The sequence below is a fragment of the Scyliorhinus torazame genome, chromosome 11 (genome assembly GCF_047496885.1).
Source record: "Scyliorhinus torazame isolate Kashiwa2021f chromosome 11, sScyTor2.1, whole genome shotgun sequence".
Taxonomy (NCBI): Eukaryota; Metazoa; Chordata; class Chondrichthyes; order Carcharhiniformes; family Scyliorhinidae; genus Scyliorhinus; species Scyliorhinus torazame.
Window position 1 is genome coordinate 186,586,324 of NC_092717.1, and position 18,839 is coordinate 186,605,162.

Here is an 18,839-nt window from a genome sequence, read left to right on the forward strand (position 1 = left end):
ATTGAATCTGTTTCAAACAAAGCTGAAGGAACCTTCCAATTTATAGCACTTTAAAGAGGGAAAACAAGAGAAAATGAACTGGTATACACGCAGGAGAACGCGAAAGGGGCAGAATTGATTTGAAATCGACACGAAATTCACGCGGTGAAATCGACACGATATTCACACACACACACGCACACAAACACACAAGAGAGGTGTTTCATTTGCCTTCGCCGAAATCCTGGAACTGAATTGTGGAAACGACAGAAAGGCGCCCAATGCAACAACACAGCAACCGCGAGCCTTGGATTTAATTCGTTTCTTGCCAGTGGGGAAGATCCAAGGGAGTGAAGGAGTAGAGAGTTGGGGGAAGGGGCGGGGGGAGGGGGGGGGGGGCTTAAAGAGCAAGTAAATTCTGTCATATGGATGTGATTTTCTTTATTGCTCTGTAACCCAGCATGCACAGAAACCCAAGTATCAGCATTGGCTGACCCACACCCTGATCCTTGGACAACTGAAGAAAGGAAAGTTAGCGAGAGTTTCAATTAGATTGATTTTCTTGTGTGGGCGGGGCTTTTGACTGGGGGTCAGTGGTGGGTGGGTGTGGGGGGCGGGGGGTTGGAATGGACTCGTGGATTCGATGCTGGTGAAAGTGAGGGAAGAGGGGAAAGAGTTTGAAACAACCAATTTGAAAAGTGGACCAAGAGGAAGAAGGAGGTGGGCTGACATCGCCCGGGATCGGGACATGGGAGCCGGCATCGTCTCCAGCAGCCTGGGAGTCCTGTTTTACTGCTCGGTGCTCAGCTGTGTCTACGCTCTGGTGAGTGTGGCTTTAGAGGAGAGGGTGTTTTCATGACATGTGCACAGTACAGATTAATTTTGCTGGGTTATCCCGGATCGGAGATGTTTCTAATTTTAGCTTCTGGCATTATAGATGATGTATATACTAGAGGATCAATTTTATGAATGTATACCTGCGGCGAGGGATAATCTTACAAGTTGGTCGCCCTTATTTCCAAAATCAGCCGATCTCTCTCTCTCTATATATATATATTATGTGTTTCACGTATTTATGAGTGTGATATGTATGTACCATAGGCTTTGCTGCCAACTGAATTTGTATTTGTTTAATATACACATACGTTCTTTCTCGTCTTATATCAATGCATGCATGTGTGAACATAAGCTATATGCAACATTTATGTAAGCATATACTCCGAGGCAAAACTGCAAAGCTTTGATGCACTGTATCGATATAACACAGAGACACAGATGCATTCCTTATACTGTTTACAAACATACATGTGTATAATCATTCACTCCGTACAATATTTACATGCCCGTGTACTATAAAATAAAAGCAAAATACTGTGGAACCTGGAAATATTAAATAAAAACAGGAACATGCTGGAAAACTCAACGGGTCTGAAGCATCCGTGGGGAGAAAAACAAAGTTAGCGTTCAGAGTCCAATATGACCCTTCCTCAGAATAACAGATGGACAATGCACGGTTTCACTAGCATTCACTTGCAGGACCTTAGTGCAGAGTTCCAGGTCAGGAACCCTAGTCCTGTAGTCACGCTCGCATCAAGTGAAACCTAATGTCAGGTTCCATCATCTCTGATCCACATATGCGTGTGTATATTTGGATCTGTGTCACCTCCTCCGACTCTACAATCCTCCGAGATCCTCAAGTTCTGGTCTCCTACACATCCCCAATATTAAAGGCTCTGCCATTGGCAGTCATGTCTTCAGCTGTCTCAGCACTGGGATTCTCTTCTGAAATCTCGCCGGGCTCTGAAATTCCCTCTGCCGCTTTGCCCAAGCGTTCAGTTACCTGTCCCGTCTCTTTATATGGTTTAGTATCACATTTTGCCGAATAAATTCGAGTGATTTAGACTATGTCTCAGGAGCTATGTAAATATTGTATGAGTGTTGTGTGTGTGTGTATGAGTGTGTGTTTTGTGCACGTGTGTGTGTTTCCGTGTAGCTGTGTGGCTCTGTAAGCATTCCAGATCTTGCTCTTTTGCCAATTACTTTTAATCTGTGTGTTCTGGTTACTGACCTCTTGCCAGTCAAAATAATTTTCCCAAGTACTCCATCAAATCCATCTTTTCGAGCGCTTGACTAAACGTCCCTTCTCTAATCGACCAACCGACAAGGAGAACACTTTCGTCTTGGAAACATGAATATTTTGATAAATAAAGGGCAACACAATGCATTAATGGTTCAACAATTAATCTTCTCTTTGAGCTCGTTCCTCCCTTTATACCCTTCTCTAGGTGCTGACTGTGAGTTCCCCGGGAGCTCGAACCCCACCCATTACTTCGCCTCCTTGGCCATTCTTCATTTGAGAGTCGAGACTGAGTGTTTGAGCAATGGTGTTGGGGGGGGGGGGGGTTCATGATTTTGGCTCCTGCACTTCCCAGCCCAGAGGCATTCCAGGCAATCACATCGGCTAAAGTGGGATCTTCCCATCCCTGTCTCTCATAAAGAGAAAATCAACAAATGCACATTTATATAAAGGCCTGTCAAGACCCCAAGCTACTTCGCAGTCAATAAAGTGCTTTTGAAGTCCTGTCACTATCTGAATGTGGGAAACGCAGCAACCAATTTGTGCACAGACAGATCCCACAAACAGCAATGAGATTTAAAACAAAACCCACAGATAATCTATTTTCGTGATGTTGTTTGGGGATTGAATATAAACCAGAGCACGAAGGAGCACTTCCCTGCTTTTCTTTGAATAGCGCAATAGAATTTTTTACTCTCAGTCAGGGGGGCCGATGCGAGTCTAGGTTCAATTTATAATCTGGAAGACAGCACTTGCTACAGTGCAGAATTCCCTCAGAACAGTGTGGAGTGCGATGCGCGTTGAGTCGGACGTGAGAGAGTTACTGATTGGCCCATGGCTGACCCAAAATAGGTAGCCATTGAACAGCAAACCTGGGGCAAACAAGCTATTGAGATTGTCGATGCTGTGGGAAATGATATGAAGTGCTTTAAGTGACAACAGAAGGTGAGTGTGCAGAGTGAGGAACATTATTCGAAATCTGGCCTTATGTCTAACTTAAAGGAAATTATTTAAATAATCAATATCTCAACCCTGAAATAAAAACAGAAACTTCCAGAAGCATCCAGCAGGCACATCAGAAAATGCTATAAACAAAGATGACCATATGTTTAAGTGTACCACACTTATTTAGCAACTCCAAATCTGGTTCAGTAAAAATTATAAACTTGTAACAAAGATGACTCCCCAAACAACTGACAAATCGGACGTTAGCACATGAATCATTGACTGTGAACATTCTCAACACAGTTTATTCTACATCAGAGTACCCTTCTTGTTCTTCTTTGGAGAAAAAGTCGCATCTTATGCACTGAAAAATACGGCAGTCAGAAAATCAATCGATGCCGGTTCCATATGGAGCAATCCAGTTAGTACCACTCCCGCGATTGATCCCCATAACCCTATAAATCTAATCCTGTAAATTAAAAAAAAATCATTGGAATCATCCTGGTAAATCTCCTTTGCACCCTTTCAAGGACCTTCATAAAGTGTGGTGACCAGAACTGGATTCAATACTTAATTGGGTCTACACAAAACTTTATAAAAGTTCAGCATAACTTCCTTACTTTGTACTCAGTGCCTCGATTTACAAAGCCCAAAATGTCATGTGATTTGTGAACCACCCATTAAAGATTGATGCACATGAACCCCTAAGTTCCTCTGTTCCTGTACAATCTTTAGAATTGTGCCATTAAGTTTCTCCCTGTGCGATTAAGCTGCCTCTCCCTATCTCTTCTGTCAAAATGCATCACTTCACACTTCTCTGCATTAAATACCATCTGCCACTTGTCTGCCTATTCTGCTAACCTATCCATGCCCTGTTGCAGGCAATTTGTATCATCCTCGCTGTTAGCCACAAGTTTGATATCATTGGCAAATTTTGAAAGTTTGCTCCGTATTCCTAGATCCAAGGCACTTATATATAGCAAAAACATCAGTGGTCCTGCCTTGGGGAACACCACTGTTTACCAACCTCTAGTTTGAAAAACAATAATTTGCCATGACTCATGATTAGTATTTGAAATAGGGACTCCTTCGTCACCACCAACTTACAAAAGAAATTTGCCACACCAAAATAAAATATTGGCTGACCTTTCGTCCGGCTCATACTGGGATTTGATTCCAGGGAGCTCCAAGCCCTGTGCTATATTTTGAATTAAGTACACATTATGAGCTGATACTTTGGTGCAATACTGAGAGAATGCTGCATTGTTGGTAATGCCACCTCTTTAATGAGGTGTGAAGTTAAGCTGCTGACTGACCACTTCGAAGTATGTAAGATCCCACAACACTGCTGAAAAAAGAGCAGTGAGATAAACACTAACTACTGCAAATGTTGGAAATACTCAGCAGGTCTGGCAGCATCTGTGGTGGGAACTAATCTTGCCGCTTGATGACCTTTTCTCGGTTCTGACAAAACGGTCGTTGACCTGAAATGTCAACCCTGTTTCTCCCTCCACAGCCAAACCTTCTGAATATTCCCAGCATTTTCTGTCTTTATTTTAAAGCAGTGAGATCCCTGCCAAAATTCCTCATCAACACACACCACACACAGGCAGCAACACTCACCCAGGAATTTATTTTCTGTCAGAATTCATTGAGTTAGAGCCTTTCTGAAGCTGTCTCGTCCACCTTTGTTACTTGATGATTCCAACACACTCCTGGCCAGGCACGACCCTCTTTAAGCTGAAGCTCATGCAAAACTCTCTACCTGTATCCTAACTCACACCAGCACACATTCATCCATCATCCGTGTCCACGCTGAGCTACAATACCTCCTTCGACTTAAAGATTCACATCTTTGTTTCTGAATCCCTCCATGGTCTTGCTCACCCTTATCTCTGTAACCTCCGCAAGCTCAACAAACTGCTGAGAAATGTGCCCTCCCTGATCCTCAACTCGTACACATTCCTGACTTTAATCACTTTGCCATTGGTGAACTTCTGCTGTCTCGGTTCAAAGCTCTGGAATTGACTTACAAAACTTTTCTGCGCCTCTACCTCTCTTTCCAAGATGTTACTTTAAACCTGTTCCTTCGCCAAAATATTTGGTCATCTGCGCCTATTTCCCAATATGTGACTTCATAGAATCCCTACAGTGCAGAAGGAGGCCATTTGGCCCATCGAGTCTGCACCGACCCTCCGAAAGAACACCCTACATAGGCCCACTTCCCTGCCCAATCCCGTAACCCCATAACCCCACCTAACCTGCACATCTTTGGACTGTGGGAGGAAATCCCAACACCTGGAGGAAACCCACGCAGACACAGGAGGAAAGTCCAAACTCCACACAGTCACCCAAGGCTGGATTCAAACCTGAGTCCTTAGCACCTTGAGGCAGTAGTGCTAGCCACTGTGCCACCCTTGATTTCAGTTTGATTTTGATAAATCGTCTGTGAAGTGGCTTGCGTCATTTTACTATGTTATATTTGTGATATAAACAAAACTCCATTGTCCATTTCAGTGTCCACTCTGAAACTGAGCCACACGAGTGGGTTGTTTGCAGTTTACAACTCTTAGTTCGTAGAGAGTTAGTCAATCTTACTTGAACCAACAATTGGTCTAATTGTCTAATGCATCCCCTGGTGGAACAATAATTGATCAGCGCTATGTGTGTGTGTGCGTGTGTCTGTCTGGTAGTTTGTCCAGCACAGTTTAAAATGGGACATCCACCATCTCCGGAAATCCCACCTTCCCACCTCTGAGAGCTGCTGGATAATATAATGGCTGGCAGCAGTGCTGCTGGGAGCAGTGCCCACTGCTAGCGCTGCATCAATCCCCAACCAGGGCAGCCAGAGCTGGATTCAAAGTGGGAGTGACGGTTTTGTCAGGGGCAGTCTAGGAGGCACTGGTAAGGGGGGCCTGTGGTAGACAGGCCGGTGGGGTGTGGTGGGAAGTGGGGTGAGTGGTTGTGGTGGTGGAGGGGAACTAGGTGGGAGAAGAATGGGGAGGGCGGGAGGGTGCAAGTCCTGCAATGGGCCCATGGGAACGCTACTCCAGTTACTCACCACTAGCCCAAGAAACAAAAGCTGATGGCGAGCTGAATGATTGGCACGGGTCTCTCCTGCAGCTGGTTAAATTGCAACGGTGGTGGGATGGCAATTACTTAGTCAGATTGGTGGGGCAGGGTTGACATGTAGGCACACAAGGTGCCCATGGCATTTTACGAGCTCCCCCATCCTCCCACAAAACAGCCGATGTCCAAATGCAGCACGACCTGGACAAAATCTAGGCTTGGGCTCCAGGACATCACTGCAGGAATTCCTCATGGTAGTGTCCTAGACCCAACTATCTTCAGCTGCTTCACCAATGACCTCGCTTCCATCATAAGGTCAGAAGTGGGATTGTTTGCAGGTGACAGCACAATGTTCAGCACCATTCACGACTACTTAGATAACAAAACAGTCCATGTACAAATGCAGCAAGACCTGGACAATATCCAGGCTCGGGCTGACAAGTAGCATGTTAGGATTGTGCCACAGAAATTCCAGGCAATAACCATCCCCTACAAGAGAGGATCTAACCATCGCCCCTTGACATTCAATGGCATCACCACCGCTGAATCCCCCACAATCAATATCCTGGGGGTGACCATTGATCAAAAACTGAACTGGACTAGCCATATTAATACTGCGGCTACTAAAGAAGGTCAAAGGCCAGGAATCCTACGGCGAGTAACTCACCTCCTGACTCCGCAAAGCCTGTCCATCAGGCACAAGTCAGGAGTGTGATGAAATACTCTCCACTTGCCTGGATGAGTGCAGCTCCAACAACACTCAAGAAGCTTGACATCATCCAGCACAAAGCAGCCCACTTGATTGACACCCCATCCAAACATTCACTCCCTCTCCCACCGACGCACAGTAGCAGCAGTGTGTACCATCTACAAGATACACTGCAGTAACTCACAAAGGCTTCTTCGACAGCACCTTCCAAACCTATGACCACTACCATCTAGAAACACAAGGACAGCAAGGTACCTTGGAACACTGCCACTTTGAAGTTCCCCTCCAAGTCACATACCTCCTTGACTTGGGGCGGCACGTTGGCACGTTGGTTTAATTTCAGCCTTGAGTTACTGTCTGTGTGGAGTTTGCACCTTCTCCTTGTGTCTGCGTGGGTTTCCTCCAGGTGCTCCGATTTCTTCCCACTGTCCAAAGATGTGCAGGATCGGTGGATTGGCCATGCTAAATTGCCCCTTAGTGTCCGAAAAGGTTAGGTGGGCTTACTGGCTTATGGGGATAGGGTGGGGGCGTGGACCTAGGTAGGGTTCAGGGTTGGTGCAGACTCGATGGGCGAATGGCCTCCTCCTGCACTGTAGTGATTCTATGATTCGACTTGGAAATATATCGCCCTTCCTTCACTGTCACTGGGTCAAAATCTTGGAACCCCGCTCTCTAACAGCACTTACACTTCAGTGACTGCAGCGATTCAAAAATGCAGCTCACCACCACCTTCTCAAGGACCACTCGGGATGGGCAATAAGTGCTGGCCCACCACGCATGATTGATGAAAAAAACATGTGAATAAAACATCCAGACCTGTGTGTACATGTATGGGAGAGAGCAAGATTGGCGGTGATGCTGTTGTTGTAGAATAAGTTCACTCATTGTGCAGATGTCGACCCGAGGCTGTGAGATGCTGAAGAATTGGTGGAAGCCACAGAGTTAAACACCTGGCAAAGAAAGGAGGAGAGTTGCATGAGGAATGGTCGCACTGAGGATGGTGAGGGACTGCAAGCTGCGTGGGGGAGCTGCGGTTATGTACTCTCGGTCCATGAGAGCCCCTTCAGGGGAGGGGGAAAACAAACAGCGACGATGCAAAGATGAAGCAAATCTGACAGAAATGAAAAGAATTGACACTATTTTTAAGGGCCATAGTATTTGTCTGATGATGATTGTGGTGTGTCAGCTGTTTTGGTCTCTGGTTCAGATTTCCCTTTGCTGGTTTAATTACTTAGAAAAACGGCCCATTGTAATTTCTTCTCGATTCAACCCTGTTATATTTTTAGAACCCAAAGTTAGCCGTCTTTGAAGCCTGGTGCCATGGGTTTTTAATTCTGTAACTCCAGATGTCCTGTGGAATTCACATGCCTTTTAACTCTCCACTGACTGTTCAAGTGGTTTGTCGGGAGCTGGGGGCTGCTTAATTCGCTGGGAATTTTCTTCTGAAGTTCTCGCGGCCCAATGCTTGAGAAATCCATACCCATGAAACCACCCTGAACACCCACTGCTTTTTTTTTGCCATCTCGGAGGCCCCTAGCATTGCTGGCTAACAACGTACTAAGTACCCTCGCCCTTCCTCTGCCATTGTTTTTTTTTTATTCCTTCATGAGTCATGGGTGTCACAGGCTGTGCCAGCATTTATTGCCCATCCCTAATTGCCCTCGAAGGGCAGTTCAGAGTCAACCACATTGTTGCGGTTCTGGAGTCACATGTAGCCCAGACCAGGTAAGGACGGTCGATTTCCTTCCCTAAAGGACAATAGTGAACCAGATGGGATTTTACAACAATTAACAATGGTTTCATGGTCATCATTAGGCTTTGAATTCCGGATTTCGTTTTAATTGAATTCAAATTTCACCATCTGCAGTGGCAGAATTTGAACCTGGAACCCCAGAGTACCCTGGGTCTCTGGATTACTAGTCCAGTGACAATAGCACTAAGTCACCCTGGTGGGTGTGTCCTCAGCCTTTGACTCCAAATCTCTGGAATTCCCTAAACTTCTCCACCTCATTTTTGGGGTGGCACATTGGTTGGCACTGCTGCCTCACAGCACCAGGGACCTGGGTTAAATTCCAGCACTGGGTGATTGTCTGTGTAGAATTTGCACTTTGTCCCCGTGTCTGCGTGGGTTTCCTCCTGGTGCACCGGTTTCCTCCCACAGCCCAAAGATGTGCAGGTTAGGTGGATTGGCCATGATATAATTGTGAAAGGTGTTATATAAATGCATGTTGTTGTTACATGAACTCAGACCAAGCAAGTTTACTTGTAATATGGATTGGATAAGTGTATATGCAAAGATTAACCTGTATCAGTAGTCTTAGGAAGTGAATGAGAGAAATAAAATACACTCTCAACTCAAATGAACAAATCATCGGATGGTTTAATATATGGTTCTGTTACAATTGGTTCTGGAATAGGGCTATTTCTCCTGCCCCGCCCACTGTCAGAACGCCACGGACGAGCCGCATACAATGGAGAACTCCACTGATCTCGGGCAGGATTCTCTGGTCATCAGGCAGACGCGGCCGGAGAATCCCGCCTTAAGTCTATAACCATTGGGAACACAATCAAACTGTCACACACCAGTGTAATGACAAAGGGGAGTTTTTTATTTGGAAATAATGGCATCAGCTTGTTAATGAACAATTAGCAGATTCTCCACTGTACATGTTTGCAATTTGTTGGTGTGAGTTGTTGGACTAGATTTTTGTAAATTGGTGCAATCCAGTTCTAAGTGGTTCAGAACAGGTGTTAATCCAGGTGTTAATATATATTAGCACAGAACGAGCTCATTCACACAAATTATTTTGAATCTGGGCTCCAGGGGTGGGATTCTCTGAACCTCTGGGTCGGAGAATCCCCAGGGTATGCTGCGAATCCCATCCCGCCGCCCTGACGCCAGCTGCCGTATTCTCCAGCGCCGGTTTTCGGGCGGATGTGGGGATCACGCCACGCCGGTCGGGAGCCATCGGCAGCGGATCCCCCGGCAATTCTCCGGGCCCCGACGGGCCGAGCGGCCACCCGTTTCTGGCCAGTCCCGCCAGCGTGGATGAGACATGGTCCCACATGGCGGGACCTGGCGGGTAAGTCAGCTGGAGCGGTCCTCGGAGGGGAGGGGGGGGGGGTGCGGGGGGGATCCGATCCCGGGGGGGTGGGCCCATGGTGGCCTGGCCCGCGATCAGGCCCACCGATCTGCGGGCGGGCCTGTGCTGTGGGGGCATTCCTTCCTTCTGCGCCGGCCCCTGTAGGGCTCCACCATGGCCGGCGAGGAGAAGACAACCCCCTGCGTATGCACCAGAATACGATGGCGGTTCTGTGCATGCGTGAGATCATGCCGGCCCTTCGGCGCATGCGCTAATTCGCGCAGTCCCTTCGGCGCCTGCTGGCGCGGCGCCAACCCTCCAGCTTCCACCTAGCCCCTGGAAGTGCGGAGAATTCCACACTTTCGGGGGCTGTTGATGCTGGAGTGGTTTGCGCCGGTTTTCCCGCCAGCATGGGGTCTTGGTCCCCGCACAGGAGAATCCCACCTCTGATCTGAGTTGATGGTAATATTGATGCACAAGAAGTTTCCAGTTCCCAACCATGAGTGAATGCGATCGGAAAATTTTACATGAGTGGATGAGAACAATTGACAGGGAGGGATCAGCAAATCTCTGAAACTCATTAGACCGGATCAAAGGGAATCTCAAGCCGTTAAAGTCCATTTCTAGGGTTGAAGGGGCAAAAATTTAAGGTTTTCACTTGGAACCATCTACAACTGGTGACGTCTCTACATCCTGTCACCCTTCTCTCTCTCTCCGCCACCTCCCTACCCTACACTGCATGGCAGCTGAAATCAAGGGCACACAGATTGCTAATTCTGGTGGACATATTCCTGGAGGATTGATAACATGTCATAGAGTCATAAAGTTTTACAGCACAGAAAGAGGCTCTTCGTATCTGTGCCAGCTCTCAAGCACCTATCTATTCTAATCCCACTTTCCAGCACTTGGTCTTTGGCCTTGTATGCTATGGCATTTCAAGTGCTCATCTAAATGCTTCTTAATAGTAATAATAATAATCACATATTGTCACAAGTAGGCTTCAATGAAGTTACTGTGAAAAGCCCCTAGTCGCCACATTCCGGCGCCTGTTGTGAGGGTTCCGGCCTCTGCCACCCTTTCAAGCAGTGAATTCCAGATTCCCACCAACCTCTGGGTGAAAAAGTGTTTCCTCAAATCCCTCGAAATCTCCTGCCCCTTCCCTTAAATCTATGCCCCCCCGTTTATTGACTCCTCTACAAAGGGGGGAAGTTCCTTCCTATCTATCCTGTCTGTGTCCCTCATAATTCTGCACACATTGATCATGTATCCCCTCAGCCTTCTCTGCTTCAAGGAAAACGATCCCAGCCTAGCCAATCTCCCTTCATAGCTGAAACATTCCAGCCCAGGCAACATCCTGCTAATCTCCACTGCACCCTCTCTGGTGGTATCTGATCTGGATGAGAAATAATGTGGAGATGCCAGCGTTGAACTGGAGTGGGCACAGTAAGAAGTCTTACAACACCAGGTTAAAGTCCAACAGGTTTGTTTCGACCTGATGAAGGAGCTGCACTCCGAAAGCTAGTGATTTGAAACAAACCTGTTGGACTTTAACCTGGTGTTGTAAGACTTCTTACTGTGGATAAGAAGTGGCATTGCATTTACAGTGTTAAGGCTGTTTTCTCTGAAGTTGCATATCTTTGCTTGTGGATTTGTACCAGCTTCAGTTTTGTGAGATGTTTTGAGAAGCCAGAGTCCACCCTCAAACAGGGGAAGAAGGGTGATAGTAGAAAGCAAAGGTGGGAGGAGAGGGCAAACGGTATTTGGGGAGTGATTCACAAAGGGGGAAGCTAGTGGTTGAGAGGAAATTTGATTCCACTGGTAACTAATAACTTTCTGAAATTGCACTGACAGCAATACTTATAACACTCAGATCCCTCTCATAACCAACAGTAATACAATAACTTATTGATGGTCTATATTTGGTTATAGGTGCAACACCCCAATATGCTATCTGTAACTAGTAATAATCCCATATGTAGCTATTTGATAGTCATGTTGAAATTACAGTCAGAATCCTATTTCCCTGATGCCTATTTCCTTGGACTCTGGTTTGGACACTGATTCTGCGTGAAAGTGACTAATCTGAACAGGGAACCTCAGTATGAACCAATCTGTACTTGGATTTCACACATCAAAACCAGTCGGTATCGACCCACCTGACCAAACTGAGAGGTCATGCGAACAGGTGTGTTTTGAACACGCCTAACAGGGTACATCATCCTAAATTTAGCTCAGTACCAGATTTTCTAAAGCACTCTCTGGGCTCAGACTTAATATGGAGAGTTGTAATAGGAAACACAGTACAGGAGGAGGGCTTTAAACCCTATGACCCAATTCCCCCAGAACCAATGTTGTTCCTCTTTTTCAAATACTTAACCCATTCCCTTTGAAATGGTTTGCAAAATCTAGTTTATGCCTTAATAGCCATTTATGTTTAAGCTTCCCATAGTCTAAAAGCCTCAATGCAAAAAGCTTAATCTCCCTTCCCCTCAGATAGCTGAAGGCGCAGCCACGAATGGCTGAGGGACAGAGAGTCATTGGAGGGTTGTTGGGGCTCAGGACTTTGCAGAGGTAGGGAAAGGTGAAGGTGTAGAGGGACTTGAACATGAAGATAAATATTATATAAGTGTGGCTTCTGGACATCTGGAGCCAATGTAGATTAATGAGCTAATGGGCAATGGATGAATGGAACTTGTTGCAAGTTAGGATTTGGGGAGTAGCGCTTCAATGAGCTTAGGTTTATGGAGGAGATGAGAGACCAATCAGGACAGCATTGGAATTGTTGAGTCTTTGGGTGACAAAAGTATTTCCTAAATTCTGGGGGCGGGATTCTCCACTCCCACGCCGAAGTGGCCGCGCCGTCGTGAACGCCGTCGAGGTTCACGACGGCGCGGAACGGCCCCGGTCCCGACCGATTCAGGCCCTGACAATGGGCCAGTATCGGGGCCGCGTCATCTACCCGCGCCAGGCCTTGTCACCCGCGTAAAAGCGGTGCCGCATAGATGATGCGGCCGGCGCCGCATAACGGACGTCATCCGCGCATGCGTGGTTGCCGTCCTCTCTAAGGCCGCCCCGCAAGAAGATGGCAGACAGATCTTGCGGGGCCGCGGAAGGAAGGATGTCCTCCTTCAGAGAGGACGGCCCGATGATCGGTGGGCACCGATCGCGGGCCACCCCACATTCCAGGTGAAGCCCGGTGCAGGATCCCCGCTCGCCCCCCCATAAGCAGCCCCCCTCCCAGTGATCACGCACCGCCCACGATTGCAGCGACCAGGTGTGGACGCCGCCGGGGAGAACCCGCCGTTTTGGCCTGGCCGCTCGGCCCATCCGGGCCTCAGAATAGCGGGGGTGCCGGAAAATCGCCATTTTGGGTGTCTCCGGCGATTCTCCGGCCTGCGGCCCGCAAAACTTGACCGGGCCGTTCCCGCTGCTTGGGAGAATCGCGGGAGGGCGTCGGACCGGCGTCCCCGGAAAATTTGGCGGCCCAGGCGATTCTCCCAACCGGCATGGGAGTGGAGAATCGCGCCCCCCCTACCTTCCATTGACAAGCCACAATTCCTTGACGGCCAGTTCCCTGTTTCATTCTCTTCTGCTCTCCCCAAGCCTTTCCTCTATGTCACTCCCAATCCCTCGAGTCTGACACAGGGAAGGTCATGACGTTTAGGGAAGGAAATCTGCGGTCCTTATCTGGTTTGGCCTACATGTGCCTCGAGCTCCACAGATATGTGGTTGACTGTCACATTCCCTCTGAAAAGGAGGGCAGATGGGGACGGGCAATAAATGCTGGTCCAGCCAGAAACACTCACTTTCCGTAAAGTGGGGATGGCGTCAGGTCTTTTCTCAGGCAGAGATTGGCTGGAACGAGACTGGGGGAAGATTTAAAAGTAAAGTCTGACATTTGAAGTGTAATGTGTCAGGGGCATGAAGTGCTGGTGTAGGTCAGGGGAGGGGGCTGATGGGCGACCGGGTCTTATTGGGCACAGTAGGTCCCTTGTGTGTATCTGCTACACTTTCTCCACAGGCTCTGTTTACCAGTGGCTGCAATTGAAATATTTATAGAGACTAAGCTGTACTTCTTGGAAGGCACCCAAAAAGTATTTCTGTACTGTGAGGAGTTACCTGTGTGAAACTGTTGGGCCTCTACACACACAGCGAAGGATCTATTATTTTGGTCTGAATGCGAGTCACTTATTTTTTTCATGTAGTGTTAAGGAAATCCATGATGTTTTTGACATAGCCCTCTGTCATAACCAGAACTGAACTTATGGGGTAGCAACGATCAGACTCCCCATTAACCTCACAGAATACGAGCACCCCGTCAAGGAGGCGGGAACTCCAACGATTGAACAATCATCTGTGATATAAAGTCGGCCGGTTTTGGCACCGACAAACAGAGATCCGGCAGGGAGCTGCTGTGCAGTGTACATAATAATTCTTCTCAATAAATCTTTATTTCTTTTTGATCTACTTGGTGTGCACTCTTTCGTAACCTTCGAAACCCTCTCTCCAGCATTGGTATGGATTCCGATTTTACACTGTTTAATTTTACTTTTGGAGGCTTAGGTTAGAATTAACCTGATGTTCCATCGGAGAGGGAATTTGCCTGCCGACCTTTGATTCTAATTTACGCAGGACAGATCCATTCTCAGCCCTTTATAATTGGCCCACCTCCAATTAAGTATTTTCACTCGAAATTGCTCCTTGTCTTTATCCATAAATAACTTAAACTTTAATAATAATAATCTTTATTAGTGTCAAAAGTAGGCTTACATTAACACTGCAATGAAGTTACTGTGAAAATCCCCTAGTCGCCACATTCCGGCGCCTGTTCGGGTACAAGGAGGGAGAACTGAGAATGCCAATCCACCTGACAAGCACATCTTTCGGGACTTGTGGGAGGAAACCGGAGCACCCGTAGGAAACCGACGCAGACACGGGGAGAACGTGCAAACTCCACAACGACAGTCACCCAAGGCTGGAATTGAATCTGGGTCCCTGGTGCTGTGAGGCAGCAGTGATAACCATTGTGCCACCATGCTGCCATTTGGCTCTTTGAGCATGCTTTGTCATTCAATATGATTATGGCTTATCATCAACTTCAACTCCACCCTCCCACACTATCCCACATCCTTTAGTCTGCATAGTATCCACAATTCAATTGACCTCTGTCTTCAATGCATAGGTTTAGTTAGGATATACGTAGGAAAGAAATAGGTCATTGAGCCAAACCAGTCTATGCTCCACTCAAACTTCTCATTTAAATCTATCAGTGTCACCATCTATTCCCTTCTCCTTTGTATGCTTGTCTAGGTTTGCCTTAAATGCACTTATATAATTTTCTCCTGTGGTAGCGAGTTCCACATTCTCACCACTCTTTGAAGAGAGAGATTTCTTTTGAATTCCCTCTTGAGTTTATTGTTAAATATCTTATATATGTTCTTCCGCACAAGAGGAAACATTCTTGCTGTATTGACTATCAAAACCTTTCTTAATTTTAAATACCTTTGTTAAGTTAATCCGACTCAAAGACTGAGCATCCACAGCACTCCGCGGTAGAGAATTATAAAGATTCACAAACGCTTTGAGTGAAGAAATTTCTCCTCATCTCAGTGCTAAATGGCCAACCCTTTTTCTGAGTCTGCGACCCTGTGTTCTCGATTCCCAAGATAGGAAACATGTTTTCAGCACCTCTCCTGTCAAGCCCTTAAGAACATAAATGTTTCAATTAGGTCATTTCTCATTCTTCTCAACTCCAGGGAATACAACCCGAGTATATTCAATCTCTCCTCATAGGAAATTCATTCATCACAGGAATAGAATTCCTACAGTGTATAAGGAGAATATTCAGCCCTTCGAGTCTGCACTAACCCTCTGAAAGATCACACGACTCATGCCCACTCTCCTGCCCTACCTTCGTAATCCCACCTAACCTGCTAAGGGGCAATTTAGAATGGCCATCTCCCATCTTACCTAACCTGCACATCTTTGGGCAGTGGGAAGAAACTGGAGCACCCGGAGGAAATCCACGCAGACACAGGGAGAACGTGCAAACTCCTCACAGACAGTCACCCCAGGCCAAAATGAACCCGGGTCCCTGGCACTGTGAGGCAGCAGTGCTAATCACTGTGCCACCAGTGAATTGAGTGAATCTTCACTGCACTCCCACTAGGGCAAGTTTGTTATTCCTTAGGTTACATCGAAACATAGAACATTTATGAGCAGGAGGAGACCAGTCAGCCCTTCAAGCCTACTCCACTATACAAAGTGATCATAGCTGATCATCCAACTCAATAGCCTGATCCCGCTTTCCCCCACATCCTTTGATCCACTTAGCCCCAAGTGCTATATCTAACTGCTTCTTGAAAAAAGTACAAAGATTAAAAGTACACACAGTGCTCCAAATTTGATTTGCCACGCTAAATTGCCCTTAGAGTCCAAAAAGGTTAGGTGGGGTTACTGGGTTACGGGGATAGGTTACAGGTGTGGGCTTAAATGGGGTGCTCTTTCCAAGAGCCGATGCTGACCCGATGGGCCGAATGGCCTCCTTCTGTACTGTAAATTCTATGATTCTATAAATGTGGGCCCACCAATGTCCTGTATAACTGTAGTAAGACTTCTTCACTCTAACACTTTGTAACAAAAGCTAACATGCAGTTTGGCTTCCTAATTGCTTGCAGTACCTACATGTGAACAATCTGTAAGGACACCCAGGTCCTTCTGAATTCAACCATTTCCAATTCCTCAATATTCCAAATATAATTAGTTTTTTTTTTCCTCCCTAATTGGGTAATTTCACACTTCACCAAATTGTATTTAATCTATTGTGTTCATTCACCCAACTTGCCTATATTCCCCTGCAGCCTCTTTTCATCCACCTCATTGCTTACTTTCCTAACTAAATTTGTATCGGCAGCAAACATGGATACATTACAATCAGTCCACTCATCTAAGTCATTAATATAAATTGTAAAAAGCTAATACTCAAGCACTCAGCCTTGCGGTTCCGCACGAGTTACAGCCTGCCAACCTGAAAATGTCCCCTTTGTTGCTCTTGTTTTCTGTCCTTTAGCCAATCCTTAATCCACTCTAATGTAGACCTTGAATTCCATGACTCCTAATTTTGTGTAATAACTTCTGGTATGGCACCTTATTGAATGCTTTTTAAAATTCTAAATACACTACATTCACTGGTTCTGCATTATCTATCTTGATTGTTCCACCCTTAACAAACTCGAACTGATTTGTCTAACGTGATTTCCCTTTCCTAAGTCTGTGTTTTGACTCGTCTAATCATATGGCGATTTTCTAAGTGCCATGTTGCCAAGCCCCGAATGATAGATTTTAGCATTTTACCTTCTCCTGATTTTAAGCTAAGTAGACCAAGGTTCCCTGTTTCCTGCTTTCCTCCTTTCTTAAATACTAGGTGAATTTGATGAATTAACACAGTTGTTATTTAAAAAAAAAAATCTCAGTATCAAAGAGACTAAAGCGTTGTCAGAGATTAAAGATATACAGCATCTCAACATATCTCTTAACCCTTCACAATCTGTGCATATTAATATCATGATGTGGAGATGCCGGCGTTGGACTGGGGTGAGCACAGTACGAAGTCTTACAACGCCAGGTTAAAGTCCAACAGGTTTGTTTCGATGTCACTAGCTTTCGGAGCGCTGCTCCTTCCTCGGGTGAATCTGAGGAAGGAGCAGTGCTCCGAAAGCTACTGACATCGAAACAAACCTGTTGGACTTTAACCTGGTGTTGTAAGACTTTGTACTGTATTAATATCATGTTTATGTTACTGCACTTGTAGTCCAGAGACGCATGTTCAAATCAATAATCATAGAATCATTGAAGCAGTGAATCATAGAATCCTGACAGTGCAGAAATAGGCCATTCGGCCCATCGAGTCTGCACCAACCCTCTGAAAGATCACTCTACCCAGGCCCACTCCCCTGCCCCATTCCTGTAACCTCGCCTAACTGTTTTGGATATTAAGGGACAATTTAGCATGGCTGATCCACCTATCCAGCACATCTTTGGACGATGGGAGGAAACTGGAGCACCTGGAGAAAACCCACACAGACAAAGGGAGAACGTGCAAGCTCCATGCAGACAGTCACAATAGGCCAGAATCAAACTTGGGTTCCTGGCGCTGTGAGGAAGCAGTGCTAACCGCTGTGCCAGCGTGCCACCCTTATGGAAATAAAAAGCAAGTGTCAGTAAAGGTGACCATGAAGCTGTCAATGAAATTCAACTGATTCATTAATGTCCTTTAGAGCATGATGGTGTGATGGTTTATTACAATAGTTATGATAATAGGTGATGTAAACCACGATGTATAAGTGACACCAGCAGTCATGTACTAGACACTTGAGAGAGAGGATGGAACAGTCTGTGCTCATGAGAGACATAACTGCTCGGTAATCTATTTTATATGTTGTGAGGGCTTGAGGCAATAGGGAGACCTCCAGGTACAACTGAACAGGGGTTTACTGGTAACAAGTAAAGGTGAACTATACACATGCACATAGTCACAAAATAGATCTTCACTCTCTGGCATCACGGTCCACTCTGTCCAGGATCCCACCCCCAGGGCCTTGAGCTTTTCCCCATTGGTTGGGGTTCACCTACTCCCGTAGGGTAGGCCCTGAGCTGGTCTTGTGGACCGTGAGATCTTGCACCTTAAAGGGGCCACACTACCAGAACCCTCCTCCCTTAAGTCCCTCAATAACATATTTACAGAACAAGTTACTATACTGTACAGTTACTATATACAATAAAAGGTTGAGAAACACATGGGGAGAGAGTCCATGGCAGTTCATCGTAATGTCAGTCTGTCGAGTGATTTTCTGAGTCTCGTAGACCTCGTTATTTCCCCAACTGACTCCTCCAGCTCTGAGGTACCAATGTTGTCATTCATGGAAGATTGTCTCTGAGATTTGCCCACTACAGCAGAGGCATTCCCTTCTCCAGCTCC

At 46.3% G+C, this 18,839-nt stretch overlaps 1 protein-coding gene across 2 annotated transcripts in view; it reads left to right on the top strand.

Annotated features, from left to right (window-relative positions):
• Positions 1–629: 629 nt before the first annotated feature.
• The window catches only part of LOC140385719 (parathyroid hormone/parathyroid hormone-related peptide receptor-like), a 224,090-nt gene continuing 205,880 nt past the window's right edge, over positions 630–18,839 (top strand). For both annotated transcript variants that reach the window (XM_072468171.1, XM_072468172.1), the window contains exon 1: positions 630–802. In XM_072468171.1, the coding sequence (XP_072324272.1) occupies positions 728–802 (75 nt within the window). In that variant the 5' untranslated portion in view covers positions 630–727. The remainder of the gene's footprint in view (positions 803–18,839) is intronic.